The sequence below is a fragment of the Prinia subflava genome, chromosome 9 (genome assembly GCF_021018805.1).
Source record: "Prinia subflava isolate CZ2003 ecotype Zambia chromosome 9, Cam_Psub_1.2, whole genome shotgun sequence".
In the NCBI taxonomy this organism is placed as follows: Eukaryota; Metazoa; Chordata; class Aves; order Passeriformes; family Cisticolidae; genus Prinia; species Prinia subflava.
In genome coordinates this window covers 14,563,687-14,578,205 of record NC_086255.1, presented here as the reverse complement: position 1 = coordinate 14,578,205, position 14,519 = coordinate 14,563,687, and the positions used below count along the sequence as shown (strand labels likewise).

Sequence of the window (14,519 nt, the reverse complement as noted above, 5' to 3'; positions counted from 1 at the left end):
ATATGGGATATTGGACTCTGTAATCTGAAGACTGCCATATTAGTTATCTTGCAAGACATTCATTGACTGAAAGAGGTGGGAGAACATCAGGAGATATATTTGTACCTAACCTTGAGATAAAACTTAATTATCCGTCTCCTTATCACCAATCTCTGGCCCAGCTGGCAGCTTATTTATTTTTTATTTTAAATGTTTAGAATGCAATTGTGCTCGCTAGTTATCTTATTAAAAATGAAAGTAATCTGATTTTTTTTTCTGTCACTCTAGAAAAATGATTTTAACAGAATATCTTTCAGAAGTGTTTTCTGCTGGTCTGTGCTTCTGTTTAATCTGTATGCGTGCAGAGCATCGCATGAAAAATGCATGCACAGAGCAGGCACAAAAACTAACATTACCTGTGCCTCAGCTTAGGGCTGATAAGAAGTTTTGTACATTGCAGTAATAGCTGAATCTTGCATGCCCCTTTGCCTTTGCTGGCAAAATCTGCCTTCAGATGAGTCAGAAGCTAAACTCTGCCAGGTTTAACAAATGTCCACAGAGGATGAACAGAGAGAATTATTTATTTCTATTAAGAACACCAGAGAGTATATTTTACAGGAAGTAATTTCATTATCTGTTGAAGTGCTAAGGTTCAGAATTTCAATACACAAAACTCAATGATGCATTAATTTGATCCACCTCATTAGCATCCAGGCACATTTAGAGAAAAATGCCAAAATTGTTACAGTTGGTTCCAGTCATCAAAGTGATAGGCCCTCAGGGCTTTCACTCAGTAATTAACAGATAATATATATTTCATGAATAATATATATAATAAAATATATACACTTGATAATGTACAGTGTACATAATGTATCTCATAATACATGATTAACATATAAAAAGAGGTAATATTTAAAGTCACATTGCCATGAAGTAAAATTGGACTGCAAAAATGTTTCAAATTTGATTACTCTATCTAGAAGAGGGAAAACTTATAAAGAACCACAGCTTTACATAACAGGGTACTTACTGCTGCAGCTCAAAGAAAAGTAGGAGAAAAAGATCAAGGGCACCTCATTTGTCTTGCTTCTGCAAATGAATATGCAAACAGAAAGCAGAGAAACAACCCTTACAAGCCTGCATCCTTTCCTACTAACAGATAAGGTCTCCTTTTAGATATTCTGGTATTTATTTTCATTATTTCAGCTATTTTTTAGAATGGAATAAGCTTTGTGGAACAAATGTGGAGAGACAGTTTTTATGATTTCTTGGTAAATTCCACGTGATAGATTTATGTACTGATTTTTGGCATTACATCCCCTTACTGACTCACAAAAGATACGCTCATGTCTCATACAGCAAGTGCATATAAAAGCAACACAAAAACACTCACATGTGAACTGGAAACACCATCTATCAAATACAACCATTACCAAAGAAGACTGAAGGACAACAGCCAAGAGTAGAGTTCTTGCCAAACACATTCATATATTTGTATTCAACAAAACTATAGAGAAAGATCACTGAGAAACTACATCTTGTTTAAAAGTGTCTCACAGACTGTATCATTTGCTTCCTATCACGGGCAGTCCTGACATAGAAAAAAGCCTAACTCCATCTCCATTTGAATAAACTTTATAATATTTAGCTATCTACTGATGGATGTCAAATGGAGACAAATTAACACCCCCTCACCCAAACTCAGATGTTTTCCCTGAGGAACAATATGTAAAAAGGCTGGCATTGGCTTACAGACACAAGAACACTGACTAGTTAAAACATTTCTTACAAATGACTGCATTGAAATGTAAGCATCCTAAATGGATTTTATGGAAATATTATGACAACAAATGATTCAGACTTTACTTTTATTAAAATCAGGAAAGGTAAAATGGTCCCAAAAATTATCATTATAATTCTAAAGAATCTAAAATTCTAAATTCTAAAAGAATGAACAACTGCTAATTATGAGTTTAGCATTTTCTTGCTTAAAGTGATTCTTAATTTACATATACTATGCCTGTTTTCTACATGAAGTGAAACTGATTCTTACTATTTTGAATCTAGTGCTAACCATTTTGAAATTGTATTAGACATTTCAGTGCCTGTGTCTCAAAGATACATGGTGCACTTTGTGAGAAAAATAGCTTAGAATATTTTTACTTAGCTATTAAACAATTATACCCATGTTCTCTAACAGCTAGAAGGTGGTTTATCATTTCTATTGCTAAACTTAAAATAGCTACTATTTATTTTTACTGTCTGGGAACCTCAACATGACTGGTACAACAAAGATTCTAATTAGAGTAATCTTTCCTGTAACCTGTCTATTGTTTTCCAACTCAAACAAGATTTGAATTTGAAGAACATACACTATGCTGGGTCTATGTAACTTGTAACAATTTTCTACCTTAATAGTCACACTGCAGCATTTGAAAATTGGCAATTATTCATTTTGCCATGAGCTGGTAACTGAAGGAGTGAAATTCTCATCTCTGAAGAATGGAATAGTAAATCATGGATTAGCAAAGTCAGGCACTCTCCGTGAGAGACTATCCTCTAGCTAACACCTAACACAGCTAAGGATCAATATGGCACTCCTCATCACAATACACATTTTATGTCAACTTTAATCAGTTTCATCTCTAGAAAGAAAACATTTTAAAATGAAGAAAACCAGCTAGTTTTCTAACTAAAATCATGTTAATAAAAATTTGACTCTGCAGGATCAGACAGAAAACCCCAATTCGTCTTGCTACAGACTTTTAACAAGTTGTGACAGCACACAAGCATCTATAAATGTTACTTGTTAAAAATATTGTGTTTAAAATAAAATAATCTGCATCTGTTTCAAAGAATACACTGTGGATTTTTCACTGAAAAGACATAAAAAGTAGAATTCATATTTCCTGACCTTCACTATAAAACTGAGGTCTTTAGGCTAAATTGACCTTTCAGACTTGTCCATGACCTGTGGGAAAAGAGAGCAACCTCCATAAGGCAATTCATCCTGTCCTCACACAAACACCCAAGATGGATAGGAGGAATTGCTCTCTGAAAGTTCTCTTTCTATCTCCCTTCAAAATCTGTATAGGGACAATATGTATAACTCTGGCTAATATGTAATTTTTTGATAGCTAAGCTCAAAAAAAGATGAATTAATCTCAAGCCTCTGGTTTTGTGGTAAGGTTTTGCTAGGGTTTAATTTTATTTTTCTTATGCAGACTGACTATTTTGACTTGGAGTCTCAGCATCTCAGAGGCATCTGGCAAGAACTCCTACTGTCTTACACCTGCGATGCCATCAGAGACTCATTTGTGAGTCTGCTCAGCCAGAGCTGACAGGGAGTGCAGACTTCCAGTGGCTCCTGTAACTGCATTACATCTCTGGTGGGGAAGGAGGAAGGCTGCTATCAGCTTATCAGGCTTTCAATACAAGTGTGGGCAAGAAGTACAGCAGAAGAGATAAAGGGTCATCATAGCACAGTTTCTGATGATTAAATAAGGCTCAGGACCAAGCTGGTTTCTGGTTTTGGGGATCTTTTTCCCTCCATAGGAAACCAACAGAAACATTCAATTCTTCCTGTCCAGATAAAGATATCTGAACTTAGCCAATACCAGCTCTGCATATTTCCATTTCCTGAGTAGGGTTGACTATCAGCATACAATAAATACTCAGGTTTTTATACACACCTGAGTTGCTCAATTCTTTATGGATGCTATTTATAGTCTACAAAAAGTAAACAATACAGAAACGAGAGTGAGAGTTTATAACTGATATGTTCTAGGAAGACATTAGAAAATGTTAGAAAAATTAATATTCCATACCTGAGCAGTGGCTGCTTTGGATAAGAAGGTTGGTCACTGTTTTGGCATGGCTGAGGTTTCTTTGTGACTTGCTTATAAATATTCCTGGCAGTTACCCCAATCCATAGCATAGTAGAGAGTGTAGAATAATGCAGTACTATGCCAACCTAAAAAAAGGAGTGAACAATTAAACAACCCAATAAATGGAGCAGCAAAACAAACTTTTACAAGAATCTTATTTCATAATGGCACAAGCAAACAGATTTTTTAAATTAAATTTATAAATGCCTCTAACAGTTGCACTTAAAACCAGTTATTTAATCTACCATAGATAACATTTATTATCTGTAATACCAGAAGCTATGTTAGGAGACAGAGACGTAAAAATATTTGTTTTCTAAGAACCTGTTTATTGAAAACATTTTATACCTGGATTTAAAGTCATGTGACTCTTAGTTTGTGTTGCACTCTTTGTTAGCCTATTATGAGAATGCAATTTAAAATTTAATGAGAGCATTTTTGCTTGTTGTTATGCTACTTCCTTTAACTCTTCAGGAATATCCTGCTGTAGTTCCCTCTCTGCTATACACAGGCAAGGCTGACCCCTGGCAATGGCATCAGTGCTCTCTGCAGAGAGCAAACCCCGATTATTTTCAGACATATTTTAAGAAAATTATAAACTTGGCTATAGAATTTTAAAAATAAATGACAACTCTTGGCACCCCTCTTTAAAAAGAATCATAAACTCTAATAGTGTTATTATCACTTTGTCTGCAAGAAACTGGTGTGTTTATCACTGAAAGGAAAACAAAGTACAAACACCTCTAAAATGCTAACATCTTTGTTATTTTAGTAATTGTTATTCATTACTATGGAAGCAGTAATTGGAATTTTATCCAATCTCCAGTGCTTTATTACATCAGCTAAGTCTGCATCTGATTATATAAAATGAGGTTACCTTTGAAGCAATAACCTGACATTTTGCAGTGACAAGTAAAATATTGCTATAATTGGAAAGAACATAAATGTTAAAGGAATACAGAGAATTGCCGAATAAACTAACATAAATCTATTATAATGATTTATTTGAACCAGTGTTCATTTTTGCTCCACTTAAAACAAAATAATTGATGAGTAAAGAAAAAGAAAAATTCCATGTGTTTTGTTTATATTTAGTATTATAGCTCAAAACTTGAAGATAGCAGCAAATATCAGCAACAGAAAACCCTCTTTTCCTCTGGTACTTGTCTGTCACATTGTGCAAGGGAGGATAAAGCCTTCATCACTGCTGTTGCTTGAGGTAAGAGAAGCAGAAATAAGAGAATGAGACAAATGTGTATTATGAGCTGGCAGACGCTGCCAGCTCAGGCACTGGTGCTGTCTGGACCTGGTTCACAGGCAGCTTGCAGAGTTTCTGTAGGGATGCTCTGAGCAGGACCATGAGCAGGGAGGGGGGAAGGAGGGTGAGAAAGGGGGAAGAAAAAGGAGGCAGAAATAATGAGAAAGAACTGGAAAAAAATCTAGATATTTAGCTCCTAGCCTCTTTCTCGTTTCAGCACAGCGCTGCTGCTATATAGTCTGTTCCCCACACAAGTACGTGCAATAATAGGAACAGCTGAAATTAATTCCATGTCAAAAGGCACCTACATGTGAAATTTTGAAAACATATATGACCATATAGACAGAAATCATCAGCCACTCAAATGAATGGAAGACAAAGAATTCTACTGAACTTTCAAGGAGGCAACTGAACTGACTGAAAACATCATGGCTATGCCACACCTGCATCACATTGCTGTTTTCACAGTGTACTCATGTCTCAGCAACTGAGTTACTTCTGATATGTAGAGAAACCAACTAAACATGGAGGAGGCAAAAATGTTATCATCCTCTGTACTAACTCTTTAATGATCTGCATTTCTCACTCAAAATAAAAACCCCAACAAAACCAACAAACAAACCAACCAAACCAAACCACCCAAACCCCCAAACATCTGCATATCTCAATTGAAGGAAAAAAGGATTTATCCTGAAGATACAGGACCTCCTTATGACCAACAGACTTGACATGACACAGCCGAAGTGTGGAATCTGGAAGGGTGCACTGAGCTGTTACAGAAAATTCTAGAATTTTTGATATTATCCATCCACTCATCATTAGTAAAGAAATGCTGGTTGCACTTCACATTGAAAATTGAGTGTTTCAGAGTGCTGGGTTTTGCTCTTGTCTCCCCACTGACATCAGTTATGTCACAGAGATGCATCCTCCTCACTGTTGTGCTTAGGGACTGTGACTGCAAGTTCTTCTGTCCCCTGCAGTGGGATCACCTCGTTCTAACCCTCTCAAGCTAGGAGGACACCTGGGCCCTATGGCAGGAGTACATGAGAGAGCAGCTCCTGCCATGGGAGGGAAGGAGGAGGCTCCACAGAAAGCCTAAGGTAGCTTTGTTCAGTAAATTCATTCTTGACTCTCTTAGCAAATACAAACTTGAGGCTATGCATGAAGGGCCCAGGGCACAAATTTACCTGTGTGTATCTTGTTACTGGATTTCTACCTCTGTAAAGCTTCAGAAGCCAAAAACGATATATAAATTGAATACCAAAGTGATAAATTCAAACTATTTTCATTACTAGCAGAAATTTTGTATTTCACATAAAATTGTATGAAAAGGGTTGAGTTTTCCACACAGAATAAAGCATTATGATTGGAAATATTGAAGTCATGACCTCTATTTTTAAGTAAATTTTCCACTCACAGGCCAAATGGTACAGAAAAAACTGTCAGGATATATGCATTGAAAACAGCATTGTACCTAAATTTTTACATGTCCTGTGTTCTTAGAACTCTTATCTTTGGGAATAAGCACTAGTCTTTTGAATAGAAGATTATACTTTTCTTCAGTAAGAAGATGCTGTCTGTTTGTGCTCCTTCAATAAATTTCAGTACCCTAGAGATAAGTTAAGTTCCACATGATGCAGTTACCATGGTAATGACCAGAATACACATTTATGCAAAGCACTTTGGCACAAAAAGGTTTCTCGATCAGCTTTAGGTTGCACGTGTTTTTCTTTGTTTTCCCCAAATTATTAATTTTTTCCTAATTGTATTCATATTTCAGATAAGATTGTACTTCTTAATTCAGTTCTATTTAAAGGACACAGATATGCATGGACATTCTGATTAAACTATTAATCCTACAATGAAAATAATTCTTTTCTGTGAGATTAAGGGATTCAGGAATTTCTTTGCAGTCTGTAACACCACTGGATGTGAATATTTCATGACGTTTAAACATTTAGCATTAGCAAAACCCCATGCTCCCTTCACAGGTAGAAAATTTAGAGCAAGAAGTTGAACTTTCTGAGTTGAACTTGTAGGCTGCTGGCTAGTATGGAAAGGGCTTTGTCTCTCTTGCTGAAGATTTACTGCCTCACAGAAATAAATTCACAAGCTGTTTCACATATGACATTCATCAAGGAGAAGGAAGATCTGAGCCTTGCCAAAGTGTACATGGAAGCTTTTTTTAAATAAACCATGTAGAGGTTCTTGGAATGTGATTGGAGTGATCATGCAATAAAAGAATAAATTCTGTCTCTCTCCATAACTTTTCTACATCCTGAATCTTGTGCCCATAAATCCATTCTTCATGCTTCAACATGTTTAACTGAAGACTTCATCCCCTAGCATCCCTCATGGCTACCATGCTTTCCTCTGGAGTAGGAGCCACAAAACAGAAATCTTTGAGAGTACAGAATTGATGCCTCCCACACACGGGGAGTGATCCAGCTGCAGCTGTGTCTCCTCTCTCATTCTTTACATGAAAGGAGTGAGCTTCTTTCTGCCTTTTGAAGAAAACTAATCTGAGGCCCTAGCTGGGAGATGGGAGGGCTCGCTGGCTGGCTCAAGAACCTTCCTGGTAGTGCACTGCCTCTGATTTATCCCTGCTGCTCCTAAAACAACCTCTGACTTGCTTGAAAGATTTTGCCAGTAAACTCAAGAGTCTGGATTCTACAACAGTCAACATTCAGTGACACCCAGAGTAAGATTCAAAGGTAATCTAAAGAATCTGTAGATTCATTCACTCAGGAAATGTGCGAAGGTGCAATCAGCTCTTCTAGACTAGCACTCTTACAAGGGTTTTTTGTAAATCATAAAGACTGCAGAGCACATATACAAGTGAAAGGTCTATACAAAATCCTCTCTGAAATTGATATACAGGTTTAAAAGGGAATTTTAGGTTTTTAGATTACACATAAAAATAAATGTCTGACCATTTCTGAAAAGACTTTTTTGTGTGACTGTTACGCCTTGAAGGGGATTTGAAGGTTCTTCCAGCTATCACAGAAAATGGGCCCATTTCCATAGCATTAGTTCCTGACATTTAAAACTAACCTGTAACTACTCATTTAGAGACAGAAGGTGATCCAAATGAAGCTAATTTAGAATCATCCTTTTTAGTTAAATTTGAACAATAAAAGTTAACTTAGTCTATTATTTCACATTGATACCTATGCTGCAGTAAATTTTTCATGGAAGTTTTAGGAATAATTACAATAGGAAAGGTGGTGGTTGACTGGCTTTTCTACAACATTTCAGTGATTAGGACAAAAAATACTTGCACTTGGAGTCTTTCCCTATGCACTTGGGAAATAAGAAGTGAAAATTGCATTGCAGCAGGTTGAATTTTAGCAAATTTAGCACAAGCTTTGGGCTTTGAATTTTAGCAGAATGAAGGATATCTGTGGAATGGCAACTGATAGTGTTACACTTGTGGTGTAACTAATATTTTACTGCTTGAAGCAGTAAAATTTTCACAAATATATTTTAAGCCCCAATATCAGGGCTTTGGCATGTTGGATATTAAATCACAGAGTAATCGTCTCAGGGTTATCACAGGACACAGGCACTGGGACTCAGAATTTGGAAAACCTTGGTGTCAGAAAGCAAGAAAGGATCTGTGGCTGGGTTCGATGTCCTCAAAGTGAACAGTTTTTCAGCCTCTATTACCAGCTATTGGAGCCTTGTCTTAAATTGTTTGGACTATTTCATCCATTAGCCCTGTCTAATTACATCAGGAAACAGAGGACAGTCTTTGCCTTGTGTCACTTGTATCTTTCCTATATTGTAACTACTGATGATATTGTCTGTTGATGTAGCATATTATCAGGTAAATAAATAACTTTATGAAACTGCTTTGCAGACATATGGGATGGTTCAATTCAGTTTCTCCAAGTGTGCATGTTTCTCAGCAGCTCAGGATCTGGCCCTATCCCATAGCAAGAGACAGATGCCACTGATAATGCATTTTATTAAGATACCCCTGTAGTTTATGTAAGCTTTATTAATAGCCTTATAAAAGGCTATTAATAACACATTTATCTCAATCAATTTTTCATTATAGCTGCTAATACCACGTTGCTACCATGCAAGCTGCAAAGTAAATAATCAGACAATGACTGAAACAACAGATGGTCATTTGTGACCATGTAATTACATGGCCATGGCTGCCCTACAAACTAATCTGCCACTATCCCTTGCAAACTGCAAAGACAATGGCAAGTGATACTTCAGTTTGCTAGAACTTACAAATTAATTATGACACAATACACTAGATATTGCGAGATATTTCTCTCAAAATGATCTGGCAGAAAACTGTGTTATTTAAATGAGTATCATGTAATACACTTAGGTAGACTTGTCATGTAGAATGTGCTTACAGACCCACATGTGCTGTTGGTCTCATGGTCATGCACAAGGATCCACAAAAGGCTTCCCAAGCGCTTCACTGAATACTAGAGTGATAACTCTTACACTAATTATGCAAGCTTTGCAGTGACTCTGCTCTTGGCTCCTGACTCTTGCTATTTACACCCATTCAAGCCAATCAGAAGAACTGGATTAGCGTCAGGCAAAAAATCCAGGAGAACATTGGCCAAAGTGCTTTACTACAGGAAAATACCAAAAACATTCATGAGACCTGGTGCACTTCTACAAAATCTGAGAGGAAGAAATACTCAAAGCAAACAAATTGCAACAAGCCCTCATCAGACATTACAGAAGATGACTGAAATTATTCTCTTTAAACATTGGACAGACTCAGCCTTAATATTCAGAGCAGCTGAATCCAGCCCTGTCTGTGCATCTCGCCACACTACTGCTCCAAAAATGCTGTGGCAACAGATGTGAAACTGTCCAGCAGTGCAACCAAGGGTCCATAAATCACAAGTATGCTGGTCTGTTGTGTCTCTTTAGGGATCATCCAGAGAAGCAAGGGCCACCCTCAGGCAAACAGGTATGTGTTACAAAAGCAAAGCAGTAATTTTAGTCCCACACATTCAATCCAAAGTACAGGAAGGACAGAAGTATTCTGGATATATAGTTTTCCTGTACAGCATCTATCCTGTACAGCAGAGAAATATCAAGATTTTCAAGACTTTTCTTTAAAAAACAAAACAACAAGAATGAGGCAATCTGAGCCTCAGAGAAGTTAATACACTGATCACATACCATTTCAATAAAATGCAATTCCACAATCACCCTCTTAGAGAAACTTATGTGACAACCAAACACTGCACATTCCTAGTGCTGGCCTTTAAAAATACACTTACAGTAGTTCATTTTGAAAAACTTAGGATCCAGGAACAATATAAGAAAAGAAGGAGAACCACCAATATTATGTTAAAAACTCATTTGCAAGTTTCAATTCTATTAGTAAGAATTACTAAGACAGATACTTACAGCTTGACATATAATTGGATATTTAATGCGATTGATTCCACCAGCAAAAACAGCAAATGTGAGAGCAGTATGGAAACAAAAGTTGAGAAGCATGTGCCATCCTTTTCTGCTTATTCGGATTGTGCTGTCAAAAAAAAATATCACATTTTAAAATTAGGACCCCAACATATTTATTATGAAAATTACTATTTGGGAAAAACACTGCATTTGATGGAATAAGATTCTCAGATTCTTGAATACCTAGGTAACAATCTACCCATAGGACAGAGTCTGACCTATATAACATTGAAATAAATTTTAAAAGGTAGAATAAATGGTAAAAATAATAAAAGTCTACTGATTTAAAGTTTCCTTCACCAAATCAAGCATTTAAAGTAGAGTATTCAAAGCAAAAAGTTTATTGAATAGCTTCATGTATGCAGAACCTTAACAAGACCTCTCTAAAGGATTAAATGGAAGCTGAAGATCAGAAGACATTGCATTAACTTCACGTAATTAATATTTAGCAGTTTCTACAGTACAATACATTCCTACTCTTTTAAATTGCTAATGGTCTTTAACCACAAGTATGTAGTTAAAATGGCATTTATATAAATTTTTCATATCAAAGAAAACACAAGTTTTCTAAACCTAGAATATAGAAGACCAAGAAATTTTCTTCTATCCAGTGATAGTTACCAGTCTTACAACTAAACTTGATCTTAAAAGCCAATATGGCAAGCGTAGCTGACCAAAGTGCTGCTCAACTGGAATTTGCCAGAAAGTAATTTGATCATGTTCATTGTTTTATATTCAATTGTTGAGTTAGAAATCTCAGCAAAAGTGTGCAGAAAATTTAAACATATGTGTCAGGAAAGCCCAGGAACAGCTTCAGAAAGGTTGACAAACTTTGTTTTGATTTTCTCTGGTGCAAATCACATTGCTGCCATTATTACCCAGCAGTAAATCAAATATTTTTAATTTATCTTTACAGTAAGGGTTATAAAACTTCAAGTGCCTCAGTGTCATGCTGACCATTTAATACATGCTTAAAACGGAATTCTTACCTGTGATGGACAATGTAGGTGATAATGGAAGCAAAGAGGCACAGCAACATAACTGCAGTACATGCATAAACCACAGGGTGCAGGAACTCCCCTGGGTACTGGGGGAAAGACAGCACTGTCTTAAAATCCTGTGGAAAGAGCAAAATGATTTAACATTTTTAGGCATGTGTGAAACTGAGACTTCATTCCAATATGTCCTGTCATTTCTAGCTGTTCCCTTTCAAGGGCAGGAAAAAAAGAAGATAAACTTTTAATGTAGCTACAGTTCATGAATTTGCAATAACAGACTGCTCCTTCCTCATCTGCATACAGTTTGCTAGACAGAAATTAACCTTTTTGTGCAAGCAGACATATCCTAATTAAAAAAATACACAGAATATTACATTTTTCCAGCATTAGCAATATCTGGTCCTTCTGATAACATGAACTTTATGAGTGTATTTAACTAACATATTAAGCAGAAAATTTCAAATCACCATAAAGGCCTCTAAATGGCATATATATGGCTGCAGAAGAACTACTCAAAGAAAAAAAAAACATGAGAATACACCCAAATTATTAACTGACTGAAATATAATTACCAGTGATAAAAAATCCTGTAACCCAGTGACCTTCACACTTAGTTGGAAATAATCTGCTCCCTATAGTAATTCAAAAGTAACTTGGACAGCTACATTAACAGCAGAGTAAAGATCCATGTGTTCCTTTTGGACATCTTAGTGACACAATTCGTCATAAAAAACATAATGAAGAAAAACTAATGAAGAACTATCAATAACTTTGTAAAATTTCCCTTATCAAATTCCCATTATAAATTCCACATTTAGGAGAGCTAAATCTGGAGGTGTGATAGATGGAAAGCAAAAGGAGGCCATTACATAAAACAGAATGTCTTCAGACTGTCTGAATTAAAGCAAACATTACATTTCCTGTAATGCATTAAGCCACATTTGCTTGTGGCACTACATTTCTGCACACAGGTACTAAAAATTATACACAAAACCTGTCACCTGTGTGAAAACACAGTGTCATCTACATGCCAGTTCCCATGTGCAGTGAGACTAACTCTGCACATAAAAATGAATATATATCCCAGCAGAAAAAGCTAAAAACTGAAATAGTACCAAATATGACAATCCAGAAAACTCTAACATTTAAAATATTGGGGAACATTTAAAAGAGTTTTTTCTTATTTGTCAGTTTTAGGTTCCCTTAGAAGAAGATTCAATGTGTTATTTTCCAGAGGTGAAATCTCCCCTTAGGAAACTAGGACTGTAATGCTAATACCTCTGTTTAATTGCATTTGCATGCAGAGAGCTGATTTCTAGCACCATTATTTATGAATATGAACTTGTCCACGTACAAGCAGATAATGTTCATGAGTATATGCAATTACTAAATTGGGAGAATTTAGTTTGCCTTCTAAAATGATCCTCACAAGTAACTGATGCCCTCGTAGTTATTATTTTCCTTCATCATTAGCTTTAAAGTTTGTAAGATTGATGGTACCAGTTTCTCTAGGTGCATATGAATATCAGTTCTAAACAGAGCAGTTCACTACATATATATAAAAAGGACCATTAAAATGAAAAAATAACTTATGAACACAATGCCAACTATATGTTATCACATCCTATTTCTCTTCGGGTACTTCCTCAGCTTGCACATCAAACCTCAGTTAAACCTGCACTGTCACTCCTGTCCCTCACACAAGTTTTCTCTCTGCCCTGCCCAGCTCACCAAGACCCAGAGTGAGAGGTGGAGTCACCCCTCATGGAGGAACTCAGCTTAAGCTGTCTCATCTGGAGGTGTCAGTTCTTGCTACTCGTCCCTCAAACACAAATGGGAAAAAGGAGGAAAAGAACTCTGTCTTTTGATGTGCTGGTTTTTAACCTGACAGACCTGGGTTCTAAAGGCCTTCTCATTTCTGTTTTCTTTCAGTGTGCATGAATAAACACTCAGGATATCTTGACTTCATAACAATCAAATAATTCTTTAAAAGTCAGTTGGTTCACAACTGTCTCTGAATGTCCACTCAAACACCCTTTTTCACCCTGATCATCTTTTTCTCACATGTTTTTATTTGCATGGTTTCCCCATTAATTCTTTTATAGAGTAAGTCTCTTGGGGTAGATGAATATGTATTTACCAGGGATGTTCAGTAAAATTTTAGCTTATATTATGAGTAGCAATTCAAACAACCGGACAATTTAAACAGAAATACTCTGATGAAAATGATAAAACACTTACTTCTAGCTCTTACTGAAGTAATTATATTTTCATATACTAATAGTACACTTTGGCATAATTTTAGGTACACATTTAAATTCTCTACATTCAGAAATGTGTTACTGTAACTATACAGTAGTAACAGTACAGTTATTTTAAGAAATAAGTTGGATATCACTGTGAAAAATTAAAAGTTGTGAAAATGCAAGCACACTGAAGCTACACATTTATGTAGCAAAAAATGAAAGCAATTTTACTTGAGTACCATCACAGTGTACTAAAGAACTAGATTTTAGTAGTGTAAATGCAAGGTTCAACCTCTCCCTATGTTTGATCATCAGTATAAAAGCAAATGCCATGTGTCCCACAGGAATACAACCATTTTGCCTGCAGAAGAATGAACAACAATAGGCGTCTTAAAGCTAATTCCATTTTTAAATACAAGTTTTATCTCTTATCTAGTCTTTTACAGTAAATAAATTGTAAAATTTTGAGTACAAAACGCATTAATGCCAGACTAGAAAATCCTTTTTAATAGTTTTGTATATTGAAAACTGATTTCATTATAGGTATATAACAGATGTATCTTGTCTGCTCTCTGATGATAATTAAACCTTATTGATCCATCAACTTCCCTTGAGTAATCTTCTGGGGAAGACAATATGCAGAAAAAAAGCATTTTTTAAAATGCTGTATGGAAAGCAGCACTGTATGTTA

At 35.9% G+C, this 14,519-nt stretch overlaps 1 protein-coding gene across 1 annotated transcript in view; it reads right to left on the bottom strand.

The window, feature by feature from the left end:
* The window catches only part of LOC134554726 (adhesion G protein-coupled receptor A3-like), a 253,447-nt gene that overhangs the window by 27,507 nt on the left and 211,421 nt on the right, over window positions 1-14,519 (bottom strand). The window contains exons 15-17 of the mRNA XM_063405559.1: window positions 11,574-11,701; window positions 10,528-10,651; window positions 3,810-3,955 (exon numbers count right to left, since the gene is read on the bottom strand). Coding sequence (XP_063261629.1) covers window positions 3,810-3,955; window positions 10,528-10,651; window positions 11,574-11,701 — 398 coding nt within the window. The remainder of the gene's footprint in view (window positions 1-3,809; window positions 3,956-10,527; window positions 10,652-11,573; window positions 11,702-14,519) is intronic.